Here is a 16,953-nt window from a genome sequence, read left to right as displayed (position 1 = left end):
ATCTTGGATATTGTATGTAACATTATGCTTTTTAGCAGATTTGCATATTGTCTGCAAAGCTTCATCAGCTGGTGTGCTTTGTTCATGAACTTCAAACAAAATACTTGGCATCATAAGTGTAAATAACAATGTGGCATTTTAGCTGAAGTACTCCCTGTACATAACTACCAAACATATTACATTCGCAGAGCCTCTGTAGTTAAAGTAACTTTTTATATAACTGGACATTATACTAAATGTGCTAATCACTTTTTAAATGCTTTGTTTTCAGATGAGTCTTGTTTATGTACTGCGTCGTTTGGAAGGAACATATCTTGTATTGTCGATAATGTTTTTGACAATGTTGGGGATTACCGTGGCAACACCATATGGATTTCCGTATGGAGGAAATCCATTGTATCCAACACCAAAGAGAATGTTCACACAGGTCAGTGTCACTCAATTTTATTTATTACAGTCAAATTTAAACAGTATGACATGGGTAAGTATGTAATGAGTAGCAGTATTGATCTCCTGAAATTGAAGATTCAATAATTTGTATTTAAAATCTGCTATCCTTTCATTACAATTCTAACAACTCCAATGACGTTCAATTGCATGATGGGTAAGGTTCTGCTCATACCACTTCTTTGCTATCCTTTCATCACAATTCTAACAACTCCAATGACGTTGAATTGCATGATGGGTAAGGTTCTGCTCATACCACTTCTCTGCTATCCTTTCATCACAATTCTAACAACTCCAATGACGTTGCATTGCATGATGGGTAAGGTTCTGCTCATACCACTTCTCTGCTATCCTTTCATCACAATTCTATCAACTCCAATAACGTTGCATTGCATGATGGGTAAGGTTCTGCTCATACCACTTCTCTGCTCTCCTTTCATTACAATTCTAACAACTCCAATGATGTTGAATTGCATGATGGGTAAGGTTCTGCTCATACCACTTCTCTGCTATCCTTTCATCACAATTCTAACAACTCCAATGACGTTGAATTGCATGATGGGTAAGGTTCTGCTCATACCACTTCTCTGCTATCCTTTCATCACAATTCTATCAACTCCAATGACGTTGAATTGCATGATGGGTAAGGTTCAGCTCATACCACTTCTCTGCTCTCCTTTCATTACAATTCTAACAACTCCAATGACGTTGAATTGCATGATGGGTAAGGTTCTGCTCATACCACTTCTCTGCTATCCTTTCATCACAATTCTAACAACTCCAATAACGTTGCATTGCATGATGGGTAAGGTTCTGCTCATACCACTTCTCTGCTATCCTTTCATTACAATTCTAACAACTCCAATGACATTGAATTGCATGATGGGTAAGGTTCTGCTCATACCACTTCTCTGCTATCCTTTCATCACAATTCTAACAACTCCAATGACGTTGAATTGCATGATGGGTAAGGTTCTGCTCATACCACTTCTCTGCTATCCTTTCATTACAATTCTAACAACTCCAATGACGTTGAATTGCATGATGGGTAAGGTTCTGCTCATACCACTTCTCTGCTATCCTTTCATCACAATTCTAACAACTCCAATGACGTTGAATTGCATGATGGGTAAGGTTCTGCTCATACCACTTCTCTGCTATCCTTTCATCACAATTCTATCAACTCCAATGACGTTGAATTCCATGATGGGTAAGGTTCAGCTCATACCACTTCTCTGCTCTCCTTTCATTACAATTCTAACAACTCCAATGACGTTGTATTGCATGATGGGTAAGGTTCTGCTCATACCACTTCTCTGCTATCCTTTCATCACAATTCTAACAACTCCAATAACGTTGCATTGCATGATGGGTAAGGTTCTGCTCATACCACTTCTCTGCTATCCTTTCATTACAATTCTAACAACTCCAATGACGTTGAATTGCATGATGGGTAAGGTTCTGCTCATACCACTTCTCTGCTATCCTTTCATCACAATTCTAACAACTCCAATAACGTTGCATTGCATGATGGGTAAGGTTCTGCTCATACCACTTCTCTGCTATCCTTTCATTACAATTCTAACAACTCCAATGACGTTGAATTGCATGATGGGTAAGGTTCTGCTCATACCACTTCTCTGCTATCCTTTCATCACAATTCTAACAACTCCAATGACGTTGAATTGCATGATGGGTAAGGTTCTGCTCATACCACTTCTCTGCTATCCTTTCATCACAATTCTAACAACTCCAATGACGTTGAATTGCATGATGGGTAAGGTTCTGCTCATACCACTTCTCTGCTATCCTTTCATCACAATTCTATCAACTCCAATGACGTTGAATTGCATGATGGGTAAGGTTCTGCTCATACCACTTCTCTGCTATCCTTTCATCACAATTCTAACAACTCTAATGACGTTGAATTGCATGATGGGTAAGGTTCTGCTCATACCACTTATCTGCTATCTTTTCATCACAATTCTAACAACTCCAATGACGTTGAATTGCATGATGGGTAAGGTTCTGCTCATACCACTTCTCTGCTATCCTTTCATCACAATTCTAACAACTCTAATGACGTTGAATTGCATGATGGGTAAGGTTCTGCTCATACCATTTCTCTGCTATCCTTTCATCACAATTCTAACAACTCCAATGATGTTGAATTGCATGATGGGTAAGGTTCTGCTCATACCACTTCTCTGCTATCCTTACATTACAATTCTAACAACTCCAATGACGTTGAATTGCATGATGGGTAAGGTTCTGCTCATACCACTTCTCTGCTATCCTTTCATCACAATTCTAACAACTCTAATGACGTTGAATTGCATGATGGGTAAGGTTCTGCTCATACCACTTCTCTGCTATCCTTTCATCACAATTCTAACAACTCCAATGACGTTGAATTGCATGATGGGTAAGGTTCTGCTCATACCACTTCTCTGCTATCCTTTCATCACAATTCTAACAACTCCAATGACGTTGAATTGCATGATGGGTAAGGTTCTGCTCATACCACTTCTCTGCTATCCTTTCATCACAATTCTAACAACTCCAATGACGTTGAATTGCATGATGGGTAAGGTTCTGCTCATACCACTTCTCTGCTATCCTTTCATCACAATTCTAACAACTCTAATGATGTTGCATTGCATGATGGGTAAGGTTCTGCTCATACCACTTCTCGGCTATCCTTTCATCACAATTCTAACAACTGTAATGACGTTGCATTGCATGATGGGTAAGGTTCTGCTCATACCACTTCTCTGCTATCCTTTCATCACAATTCTAACAACTCCAATGATGTTGAATTGCATGATGGGTAAGGTTCTGCTCATACCACTTCTCTGCTATCCTTTCATCACAAATCTAACAACTCCAATGACGTTGCATTGCATGATGGGTAAGGTTCTGCTCATACCACTTCTCTGCTATCCTTTCATCACAATTCTAACAACTCCAATGACGTTGAATTGCATGATGGGTAAGATTCTGCTCATACCACTTCTCTGCTATCCTTTCATCACAATTCTAACAACTCCAATGACGTTGAATTGCATGATGGGTAAGGTTCTGCTCATACCACTTCTCTGATATCCTATCATCACAATTCTAACAACTCCAATGACGTTGAATTGCATGATGGGTAAGGTTCTGCTCATACCACTTCTCTGCTATCCTTTCATTACAATTCTAACAACTCCAATGACGTTGAATTGCATGATGGGTAAGGTTCTGCTCATACCACTTCTCTGCTATCCTTTCATCACAATTCTAACAACTCCAATGACGTTGAATTGCATGATGGGTAAGGTTCTGCTCATACCACTTCTCTGCTATCCTTTCATCACAATTCTATCAACTCCAATGACGTTGAATTGCATGATGGGTAAGGTTCTGCTCATACCACTTCTCTGCTATCCTTTCATCACAATTCTAACAACTCTAATGACGTTGAATTGCATGATGGGTAAGGTTCTGCTCATACCACTTATCTGCTATCTTTTCATCACAATTCTAACAACTCCAATGACGTTGAATTGCATGATGGGTAAGGTTCTGCTCATACCACTTCTCTGCTATCCTTTCATCACAATTCTAACAACTCTAATGACGTTGAATTGCATGATGGGTAAGGTTCTGCTCATACCATTTCTCTGCTATCCTTTCATCACAATTCTAACAACTCCAATGATGTTGAATTGCATGATGGGTAAGGTTCTGCTCATACCACTTCTCTGCTATCCTTACATTACAATTCTAACAACTCCAATGACGTTGAATTGCATGATGGGTAAGGTTCTGCTCATACCACTTCTCTGCTATCCTTTCATCACAATTCTAACAACTCTAATGACGTTGAATTGCATGATGGGTAAGGTTCTGCTCATACCACTTCTCTGCTATCCTTTCATCACAATTCTAACAACTCCAATGACGTTGAATTGCATGATGGGTAAGGTTCTGCTCATACCACTTCTCTGCTATCCTTTCATCACAATTCTAACAACTCCAATGACGTTGAATTGCATGATGGGTAAGGTTCTGCTCATACCACTTCTCTGCTATCCTTTCATCACAATTCTAACAACTCCAATGACGTTGAATTGCATGATGGGTAAGGTTCTGCTCATACCACTTCTCTGCTATCCTTTCATCACAATTCTAACAACTCTAATGATGTTGCATTGCATGATGGGTAAGGTTCTGCTCATACCACTTCTCTGCTATCCTTTCATCACAATTCTAACAACTGTAATGACGTTGCATTGCATGATGGGTAAGGTTCTGCTCATACCACTTCTCTGCTATCCTTTCATCACAATTCTAACAACTCCAATGATGTTGAATTGCATGATGGGTAAGGTTCTGCTCATACCACTTCTCTGCTATCCTTTCATCACAAATCTAACAACTCCAATGACGTTGCATTGCATGATGGGTAAGGTTCTGCTCATACCACTTCTCTGCTATCCTTTCATCACAATTCTAACAACTCCAATGACGTTGAATTGCATGATGGGTAAGATTCTGCTCATACCACTTCTCTGCTATCCTTTCATCACAATTCTAACAACTCCAATGACGTTGAATTGCATGATGGGTAAGGTTCTGCTCATACCACTTCTCTGATATCCTATCATCACAATTCTAACAACTCCAATGACGTTGAATTGCATGATGGGTAAGGTTCTGCTCATACCACTTCTCTGCTATCCTTTCATCACAATTCTAACAACTATATTGACGTTGAATTGCATGATGGGTAAGGTTCTGCTCATACCACTTCTCTGCTATCCTTTCATCACAATTCTAACAACTCTAATGACGTTGAATTGCATGATGGGTAAGGTTCTGCTCATACCACTTCTCTGCTGTCCTTTCATCACAATTCTAACAACTCTAATGATGTTGAATTGCATGATGGGTAAGGTTCTGCTCATACCACTTCTCTGCTATCCTTTCATCACAATTCTAACAACTCTAATGACGTTGAATTGCATGATGGGTAAGGTTCTGCTCATACCACTTCTCTGCTATCCTTTCATCACAATTCTAACAACTCCAATGACGTTGAATTGCATGATGGGTAAGGTTCTGCTCATACCACTTCTCGGCTATCCTTTCATCACAATTCTAACAACTCCAATGACGTTGAGTTGCATGATGGGTAAGGTTCTGCTCATACCACTTCTCTGCTATCCTTTCATCACAATTCTAACAACTCTAATGATGTTGAATTGCATGATGGGTAAGGTTCTGCTCATACCACTTCTCTGCTATCCTTTCATCACAATTCTAACAACTCCAATGACGTTGCATTGCATGATGGGTAAGGTTCTGCTCATACCACTTCTCTGCTATCCTTTCATCACAATTCTATCAACTCCAATAACGTTGCATTGCATGATGGGTAAGGTTCTGCTCATACCACTTCTCTGCTCTCCTTTCATTACAATTCTAACAACTCCAATGACGTTGAATTGCATGATGGGTAAGGTTCTGCTCATACCACTTCTCTGCTATCCTTTCATCACAATTCTAACAACTCCAATAACGTTGCATTGCATGATGGGTAAGGTTCTGCTCATACCACTTCTCTGCTATCCTTTCATCACAATTCTAACAACTGTAATGACGTTGCATTGCATGATGGGTAAGGTTCTGCTCATACCACTTCTCTGCTATCCTTTCATTACAATTCTAACAACTCCAATGACGTTGAATTGCATGATGGGTAAGGTTCTGCTCATACCACTTCTCTGCTATCCTTTCATCACAATTCTAACAACTCCAATAACGTTGCATTGCATGATGGGTAAGGTTCTGCTCATACCACTTCTCTGCTATCCTTTCATTACAATTCTAACAACTCCAATGACATTGAATTGCATGATGGGTAAGGTTCTGCTCATACCACTTCTCTGCTATCCTTTCATCACAATTCTAACAACTCCAATGACGTTGAATTGCATGATGGGTAAGGTTCTGCTCATACCACTTCTCTGCTATCCTTTCATTACAATTCTAACAACTCCAATGACGTTGAATTGCATGATGGGTAAGGTTCTGCTCATACCACTTCTCTGCTATCCTTTCATCACAATTCTAACAACTCCAATGACGTTGAATTGCATGATGGGTAAGGTTCTGCTCATACCACTTCTCTGCTATCCTTTCATCACAATTCTATCAACTCCAATGACGTTGAATTCCATGATGGGTAAGGTTCAGCTCATACCACTTCTCTGCTCTCCTTTCATTACAATTCTAACAACTCCAATGACGTTGTATTGCATGATGGGTAAGGTTCTGCTCATACCACTTCTCTGCTATCCTTTCATCACAATTCTAACAACTCCAATAACGTTGCATTGCATGATGGGTAAGGTTCTGCTCATACCACTTCTCTGCTATCCTTTCATTACAATTCTAACAACTCCAATGACGTTGAATTGCATGATGGGTAAGGTTCTGCTCATACCACTTCTCTGCTATCCTTTCATCACAATTCTAACAACTCCAATAACGTTGCATTGCATGATGGGTAAGGTTCTGCTCATACCACTTCTCTGCTATCCTTTCATCACAATTCTAACAACTGTAATGACGTTGCATTGCATGATGGGTAAGGTTCTGCTCATACCACTTCTCTGCTATCCTTTCATCACAATTCTAACAACTCCAATGATGTTGAATTGCATGATGGGTAAGGTTCTGCTCATACCACTTCTCTGCTATCCTTTCATCACAAATCTAACAACTCCAATGACGTTGCATTGCATGATGGGTAAGGTTCTGCTCATACCACTTCTCTGCTATCCTTTCATCACAATTCTAACAACTCCAATGACGTTGAATTGCATGATGGGTAAGATTCTGCTCATACCACTTCTCTGCTATCCTTTCATCACAATTCTAACAACTCCAATGACGTTGAATTGCATGATGGGTAAGGTTCTGCTCATACCACTTCTCTGATATCCTATCATCACAATTCTAACAACTCCAATGACGTTGAATTGCATGATGGGTAAGGTTCTGCTCATACCACTTCTCTGCTATCCTTTCATTACAATTCTAACAACTCCAATGACGTTGAATTGCATGATGGGTAAGGTTCTGCTCATACCACTTCTCTGCTATCCTTTCATCACAATTCTAACAACTCCAATGACGTTGAATTGCATGATGGGTAAGGTTCTGCTCATACCACTTCTCTGCTATCCTTTCATCACAATTCTATCAACTCCAATGACGTTGAATTGCATGATGGGTAAGGTTCTGCTCATACCACTTCTCTGCTATCCTTTCATCACAATTCTAACAACTCTAATGACGTTGAATTGCATGATGGGTAAGGTTCTGCTCATACCACTTCTCTGCTATCCTTTCATCACAATTCTAACAACTCTAATGACGTTGAATTGCATGATGGGTAAGGTTCTGCTCAAACCACTTCTCTGCTATCCTTTCATCACAATTCTAACAACTCCAATGACGTTGAATTGCATGATGGGTAAGGTTCTGCTCATACCACTTCTCTGCTATCCTTTCATCACAATTCTAACAACTCCAATGACGTTGAATTGCATGATGGGTAAGGTTCTGCTCATACCACTTCTCTGCTATCCTTTCATCACAATTCTAACAACTCCAATGACGTTGAATTGCATGATGGGTAAGGTTCTGCTCATACCACTTCTCTGCTATCCTTTCATCACAATTCTAACAACTCTAATGATGTTGCATTGCATGATGGGTAAGGTTCTGCTCATACCACTTCTCTGCTATCCTTTCATCACAATTCTAACAACTGTAATGACGTTGCATTGCATGATGGGTAAGGTTCTGCTCATACCACTTCTCTGCTATCCTTTCATCACAATTCTAACAACTCCAATGATGTTGAATTGCATGATGGGTAAGGTTCTGCTCATACCACTTCTCTGCTATCCTTTCATCACAAATCTAACAACTCCAATGACGTTGCATTGCATGATGGGTAAGGTTCTGCTCATACCACTTCTCTGCTATCCTTTCATCACAATTCTAACAACTCCAATGACGTTGAATTGCATGATGGGTAAGATTCTGCTCATACCACTTCTCTGCTATCCTTTCATCACAATTCTAACAACTCCAATGACGTTGAATTGCATGATGGGTAAGGTTCTGCTCATACCACTTCTCTGATATCCTATCATCACAATTCTAACAACTCCAATGACGTTGAATTGCATGATGGGTAAGGTTCTGCTCATACCACTTCTCTGCTATCCTTTCATCACAATTCTAACAACTATATTGACGTTGAATTGCATGATGGGTAAGGTTCTGCTCATACCACTTCTCTGCTATCCTTTCATCACAATTCTAACAACTCTAATGACGTTGAATTGCATGATGGGTAAGGTTCTGCTCATACCACTTCTCTGCTGTCCTTTCATCACAATTCTAACAACTCTAATGATGTTGAATTGCATGATGGGTAAGGTTCTGCTCATACCACTTCTCTGCTATCCTTTCATCACAATTCTAACAACTCTAATGACGTTGAATTGCATGATGGGTAAGGTTCTGCTCATACCACTTCTCTGCTATCCTTTCATCACAATTCTAACAACTCCAATGACGTTGAATTGCATGATGGGTAAGGTTCTGCTCATACCACTTCTCGGCTATCCTTTCATCACAATTCTAACAACTCCAATGACGTTGAATTGCATGATGGGTAAGGTTCTGCTCATACCACTTCTCTGCTATCCTTTCATCACAATTCTAACAACTCCAATGATGTTGAATTGCATGATGGGTAAGGTTCTGCTCATACCACTTCTCTGCTATCCTTTCATCCCAATTCTAACAACTCTAATGACGTTGAATTGCATGATGGGTAAGGTTCTGCTCATACCACTTCTCTGCTGTCCTTTCATCACAATTCTAACAACTCCAATGACGTTGAATTGCATGATGGGTAAGGTTCTGCTCATACCACTTCTCTGCTGTCCTTTCATCACAATTCTAACAACTCTAATTATGTTGCATTGCATGATGGGTAAGGTTCTGCTCATACCACTTCTCTGCTGTCCTTTCATCACAATTCTAACAACTCTAATTACGTTGCATTGCATGATGGGTAAGGTTCTGCTCATACCACTTCTCTGCTGTCCTTTCATCACAATTCTAACAACTCTAATTACGTTGCATTGCATGATGGGTATGGTTCTGCTCATACCACTTCTCTGCTATCCTTTCATCACAATTCTAACAACTCCAATGACGTTGCATTGCATGATGGGTAAGGTTCTGCTCATATCACTTCTCTGCTATCCTTTCATCACAATTCTATCAACTCCAATGACGTTGCATTGCATGATGGGTAAGGTTCTGCTCATACCACTTCTCTGCTATCCTTTCATCACAATTCTAACAACTTCAATGACGTTGAATTGCATGATGGGTAAGGTTCTGCTCATACCACTTCTCTGCTGTCCTTTCATCACAATTCTAACAACTCTAATTACGTTGCATTGCATGATGGGTAAGGTTCTGCTCATACCACTTCTCTGCTATCCTTTCATCACAATTCTAACAACTCCAATGACGTTGAATTGCATGATGGGTAAGGTTCTGCTCATACCACTTCTCTGCTGTCCTTTCATCACAATTCTATCAACTCCAATGACGTTGCATTGCATGATGGGTAAGGTTCTGCTCATACCACTTCTCTGCTATCCTTTCATCACAATTCTATCAACTCCAATGACGTTGCATTGCATGATGGGTAAGGTTCTGCTCATACCACTTCTCTGCTATCCTTTCATCACAATTCTATCAACTCCAATGACGTTGCATTGCATGATGGGTAAGGTTCTGCTCATACCACTTCTCTGCTATCCTTTCATCACAATTCTATCAACTCCAATGACGTTGAATTGCATGATGGGTAAGGTTCTGCTCATACCACTTCTCTGCTATGCTTTCATCACAATTCTAACAACTCTAATTACGTTGCATTGCATGATGGGTAAGGTTCTGCTCATACCACTTCTCTGCTGTCCTTTCATCACAATTCTAACAACTCCAATGATGTTGAATTGCATGATGGGTAAGGTTCTGCTCATACCACTTCTCTGCTATCCTTTCATCACAATTCTAACAACTCTAATGACGTTGAATTGCATGATGGGTAAGGTTCTGCTCATACCACTTCTCTGCTGTCCTTTCATCACAATTCTAACAACTCCAATGACGTTGAATTGCATGATGGGTAAGGTTCTGCTCATACCACTTCTCTGCTGTCCTTTCATCACAATTCTAACAACTCTAATTATGTTGCATTGCATGATGGGTAAGGTTCTGCTCATACCACTTCTCTGCTGTCCTTTCATCACAATTCTAACAACTCTAATTACGTTGCATTGCATGATGGGTAAGGTTCTGCTCATACCACTTCTCTGCTATCCTTTCATCACAATTCTAACAACTCTAATGACGTTGCATTGCATGATGGGTAAGGTTCTGCTCATACCACTTCTCTGCTATCCTTTCATCACAATTCTATCAACTCCAATGACGTTGAATTGCATGATGGGTAAGGTTCTGCTCATACCACTTCTCTGCTATCCTTTCATCACAATTCTAACAACTCTAATTACGTTGCATTGCATGATGGGTAAGGTTCTGCTCATACCACTTCTCTGCTGTCCTTTCATCACAATTCTAACAACTCCAATGATGTTGAATTGCATGATGGGTAAGGTTCTGCTCATACCACTTCTCTGCTGTCCTTTCATCACAATTCTAACAACTCTAATTACGTTGCATTGCATGATGGGTAAGGTTCTGCTCATACCACTTCTCTGCTATCCTTTCATCACAATTCTAACAACTCCAATGACGTTGAATTGCATGATGGGTAAGGTTCTGCTCATACCACTTCTCTGCTGTCCTTTCATCACAATTCTATCAACTCCAATGACGTTGCATTGCATGATGGGTAAGGTTCTGCTCATACCACTTCTCTGCTATCCTTTCATCACAATTCTATCAACTCCAATGACGTTGCATTGCATGATGGGTAAGGTTCTGCTCATACCACTTCTCTGCTATCCTTTCATCACAATTCTATCAACTCCAATGACGTTGCATTGCATGATGGGTAAGGTTCTGCTCATACCACTTCTCTGCTATCCTTTCATCACAATTCTATCAACTCCAATGACGTTGAATTGCATGATGGGTAAGGTTCTGCTCATACCACTTCTCTGCTATCCTTTCATCACAATTCTAACAACTCTAATTACGTTGCATTGCATGATGGGTAAGGTTCTGCTCATACCACTTCTCTGCTGTCCTTTCATCACAATTCTAACAACTCCAATGATGTTGAATTGCATGATGGGTAAGGTTCTGCTCATACCACTTCTCTGCTATCCTTTCATCACAATTCTAACAACTCTAATGACGTTGAATTGCATGATGGGTAAGGTTCTGCTCATACCACTTCTCTGCTATCCTTTCATCACAATTCTAACAACTCCAATGATGTTGAATTGCATGATGGGTAAGGTTCTGCTCATACCACTTCTCTGCTATCCTTTCATCCCAATTCTAACAACTCTAATGACGTTGAATTGCATGATGGGTAAGGTTCTGCTCATACCACTTCTCTGCTGTCCTTTCATCACAATTCTAACAACTCCAATGACGTTGAATTGCATGATGGGTAAGGTTCTGCTCATACCACTTCTCTGCTGTCCTTTCATCACAATTCTAACAACTCTAATTATGTTGCATTGCATGATGGGTAAGGTTCTGCTCATACCACTTCTCTGCTGTCCTTTCATCACAATTCTAACAACTCTAATTACGTTGCATTGCATGATGGGTAAGGTTCTGCTCATACCACTTCTCTGCTGTCCTTTCATCACAATTCTAACAACTCTAATTACGTTGCATTGCATGATGGGTATGGTTCTGCTCATACCACTTCTCTGCTATCCTTTCATCACAATTCTAACAACTCTAATTACGTTGCATTGCATGATGGGTAAGGTTCTGCTCATACCACTTCTCTGCTGTCCTTTCATCACAATTCTATCAACTCCAATGACGTTGCATTGCATGATGGGTAAGGTTCTGCTCATATCACTTCTCTGCTATCCTTTCATCACAATTCTATCAACTCCAATGACGTTGCATTGCATGATGGGTAAGGTTCTGCTCATACCACTTCTCTGCTATCCTTTCATCACAATTCTAACAACTTCAATGACGTTGAATTGCATGATGGGTAAGGTTCTGCTCATACCACTTCTCTGCTGTCCTTTCATCACAATTCTAACAACTCTAATTACGTTGCATTGCATGATGGGTAAGGTTCTGCTCATACCACTTCTCTGCTATCCTTTCATCACAATTCTAACAACTCCAATGACGTTGAATTGCATGATGGGTAAGGTTCTGCTCATACCACTTCTCTGCTGTCCTTTCATCACAATTCTATCAACTCCAATGACGTTGCATTGCATGATGGGTAAGGTTCTGCTCATACCACTTCTCTGCTATCCTTTCATCACAATTCTATCAACTCCAATGACGTTGCATTGCATGATGGGTAAGGTTCTGCTCATACCACTTCTCTGCTATCCTTTCATCACAATTCTATCAACTCCAATGACGTTGCATTGCATGATGGGTAAGGTTCTGCTCATACCACTTCTCTGCTATCCTTTCATCACAATTCTATCAACTCCAATGACGTTGAATTGCATGATGGGTAAGGTTCTGCTCATACCACTTCTCTGCTATGCTTTCATCACAATTCTAACAACTCTAATTACGTTGCATTGCATGATGGGTAAGGTTCTGCTCATACCACTTCTCTGCTGTCCTTTCATCACAATTCTAACAACTCCAATGATGTTGAATTGCATGATGGGTAAGGTTCTGCTCATACCACTTCTCTGCTATCCTTTCATTACAATTCTAACAACTCTTCAATGACGTTGAATTGCATGATGGGTAAGGTTCTGCTCATACCACTTCTCTGCTATCCTTTCATCACAATTCTAACAACTCCAATGACGTTGAATTGCATGATGGGTAAGGTTCTGCTCATACCACTTCTCTGCTATCCTTTCATCACAATTCTAACAACTCCATTGACGTTGCATTGCATGATGGGTAAGGTTCTGCTCATACCACTTCTCTGCTATCCTTTCATCACAATTCTAACAACTCTAATTACGTTGCATTGCATGATGGGTAAGGTTCTGCTCATACCACTTCTCTGCTGTCCTTTCATCACAATTCTAACAACTCCAATGATGTTGAATTGCATGATGGGTAAGGTTCTGCTCATACCACTTCTCTGCTGTCCTTTCATCACAATTCTAACAACTCTAATTACGTTGCATTGCATGATGGGTAAGGTTCTGCTCATACCACTTCTCTGCTGTCCTTTCATCACAATTCTAACAACTCTAATTACGTTGCATTGCATGATGGGTATGGTTCTGCTCATACCACTTCTCTGCTATCCTTTCATCACAATTCTAACAACTCTAATTACGTTGCATTGCATGATGGGTAAGGTTCTGCTCATACCACTTCTCTGCTGTCCTTTCATCACAATTCTATCAACTCCAATGACGTTGCATTGCATGATGGGTAAGGTTCTGCTCATATCACTTCTCTGCTATCCTTTCATCACAATTCTATCAACTCCAATGACGTTGCATTGCATGATGGGTAAGGTTCTGCTCATACCACTTCTCTGCTATCCTTTCATCACAATTCTAACAACTCTAATGACGTTGAATTGCATGATCGTAAGGTTCTGCTCATACCACTTCTCTGCTATCCTTTCATCACAATTCTAACAACTCCAATGACGTTGAATTGCATGATGGGTAAGGTTCTGCTCATACCACTTCTCTGCTGTCCTTTCATCACAATTCTAACAACTCTAATTATGTTGCATTGCATGATGGGTAAGGTTCTGCTCATACCACTTCTCTGCTGTCCTTTCATCACAATTCTAACAACTCTAATTACGTTGCATTGCATGATGGGTAAGGTTCTGCTCATACCACTTCTCTGCTGTCCTTTCATCACAATTCTAACAACTCTAATTACGTTGCATTGCATGATGGGTATGGTTCTGCTCATACCACTTCTCTGCTATCCTTTCATCACAATTCTAACAACTCTAATTACGTTGCATTGCATGATGGGTAAGGTTCTGCTCATACCACTTCTCTGCTGTCCTTTCATCACAATTCTATCAACTCCAATGACGTTGCATTGCATGATGGGTAAGGTTCTGCTCATACCACTTCTCTGCTATCCTTTCATCACAATTCTATCAACTCCAATGACGTTGCATTGCATGATGGGTAAGGTTCTGCTCATACCACTTCTCTGCTATCCTTTCATCACAATTCTATCAACTCCAATGACGTTGCATTGCATGATGGGTAAGGTTCTGCTCATACCACTTCTCTGCTATCCTTTCATCACAATTCTATCAACTCCAATGACGTTGCATTGCATGATGGGTAAGGTTCTGCTCATACCACTTCTCTGCTATCCTTTCATCACAATTCTATCAACTCCAATGACGTTGAATTGCATGATGGGTAAGGTTCTGCTCATACCACTTCTCTGCTATGCTTTCATCACAATTCTAACAACTCCAATGACGTTGAATTGCATGATGGGTAAGGTTCTGCTCATACCACTTCTCTGCTATCCTTTCATCACAATTCTAACAACTCTAATTACGTTGCATTGCATGATGGGTAAGGTTCTGCTCATACCACTTCTCTGCTGTCCTTTCATCACAATTCTAACAACTCCAATGATGTTGAATTGCATGATGGGTAAGGTTCTGCTCATACCACTTCTCTGCTATCCTTTCATCACAATTCTAACAACTCTAATGACGTTGAATTGCATGATGGGTAAGGTTCTGCTCATACCACTTCTCTGCTGTCCTTTCATCACAATTCTAACAACTCCAATGACGTTGAATTGCATGATGGGTAAGGTTCTGCTCATACCACTTCTCTGCTGTCCTTTCATCACAATTCTAACAACTCTAATTATGTTGCATTGCATGATGGGTAAGGTTCTGCTCATACCACTTCTCTGCTGTCCTTTCATCACAATTCTAACAACTCTAATTACGTTGCATTGCATGATGGGTAAGGTTCTGCTCATACCACTTCTCTGCTGTCCTTTCATCACAATTCTAACAACTCTAATTACGTTGCATTGCATGATGGGTAAGGTTCTGCTCATACCACTTCTTTGCTATCCTTTCATCACAATTCTAACAACTCTAATTACGTTGCATTGCATGATGGGTAAGGTTCTGCTCATACCACTTCTCTGCTATCCTTTCATCACAATTCTATCAACTCCAATGACGTTGAATTGCATGATGGGTAAGGTTCTGCTCATACCACTTCTCTGCTGTCTTTTCATCACAATTCTAACAACTCTAATTACGTTGCATTGCATGATGGGTAAGGTTCTGCTCATACCACTTCTCTGCTGTCCTTTCATCACAATTCTAACAACTCCAATGATGTTGAATTGCATGATGGGTAAGGTTCTGCTCATACCACTTCTCTGCTATCCTTTCATCACAATTCTAACAACTCTAATGACGTTGAATTGCATGATGGGTAAGGTTCTGCTCATACCACTTCTCTGCTATCTTTTCATCACAATTCTAACAACTTCAATGACGTTGAATTGCATGATGGGTAAGGTTCTGCCCATACCACTTCTCTGCTATCCTTTCATCACAATTCTAACAACTCCAATGACGTTGAATTGCATGATGGGTAAGGTTCTGCTCATACCACTTCTCTGCTATCCTTTCATCACAATTCTATCAACTCCAATGACGTTGCATTGCATGATGGGTAAGGTTCTGCTCATACCACTTCTCTGCTATCCTTTCATCACAATTCTATCAACTCCAATGACGTTGAATTGCATGATGGGTAAGGTTCTGCTCATACCACTTCTCTGCTATCCTTTCATCACAATTCTAACAACTCTAATTACGTTGCATTGCATGATGGGTAAGGTTCTGCTCATACCACTTCTCTGCTGTCCTTTCATCACAATTCTAACAACTCCAATGATGTTGAATTGCATGATGGGTAAGGTTCTGCTCATACCACTTCTCTGCTATCCTTTCATCACAATTCTAACAACTCTAATGACGTTGAATTGCATGATGGGTAAGGTTCTGCTCATACCACTTCTCTGCTGTCCTTTCATCACAATTCTAACAACTCCAATGACGTTGAATTGCATGATGGGTAAGGTTCTGCTCATACCACTTCTCTGCTGTCCTTTCATCACAATTCTAACAACTCTAATTATGTTGCATTGCATGATGGGTAAGGTTCTGCTCATACCACTTCTCTGCTGTCCTTTCATCACAATTCTAACAACTCTAATTACGTT

At 40.2% G+C, this 16,953-nt stretch overlaps 1 protein-coding gene across 1 annotated transcript in view; it reads left to right on the top strand.

Moving 5' to 3' along the window:
• LOC102800815 (endoplasmic reticulum metallopeptidase 1-like) overlaps positions 1-16,953 on the top strand; it is a 67,145-nt gene that overhangs the window by 12,630 nt on the left and 37,562 nt on the right. The window contains exon 9 of the mRNA XM_085504081.1: positions 272-427. Within this exon, the coding sequence (XP_085360207.1) occupies positions 272-427 (156 nt within the window). The remainder of the gene's footprint in view (positions 1-271; positions 428-16,953) is intronic.

The sequence above is a fragment of the Saccoglossus kowalevskii genome, chromosome 9 (genome assembly GCF_978046115.1).
Source record: "Saccoglossus kowalevskii chromosome 9, keSacKowa6.1, whole genome shotgun sequence".
Taxonomy (NCBI): Eukaryota; Metazoa; Hemichordata; class Enteropneusta; family Harrimaniidae; genus Saccoglossus; species Saccoglossus kowalevskii.
Note: the sequence above shows the minus strand (reverse complement) of the source record. Positions and strands in the feature narration are given on the sequence as shown.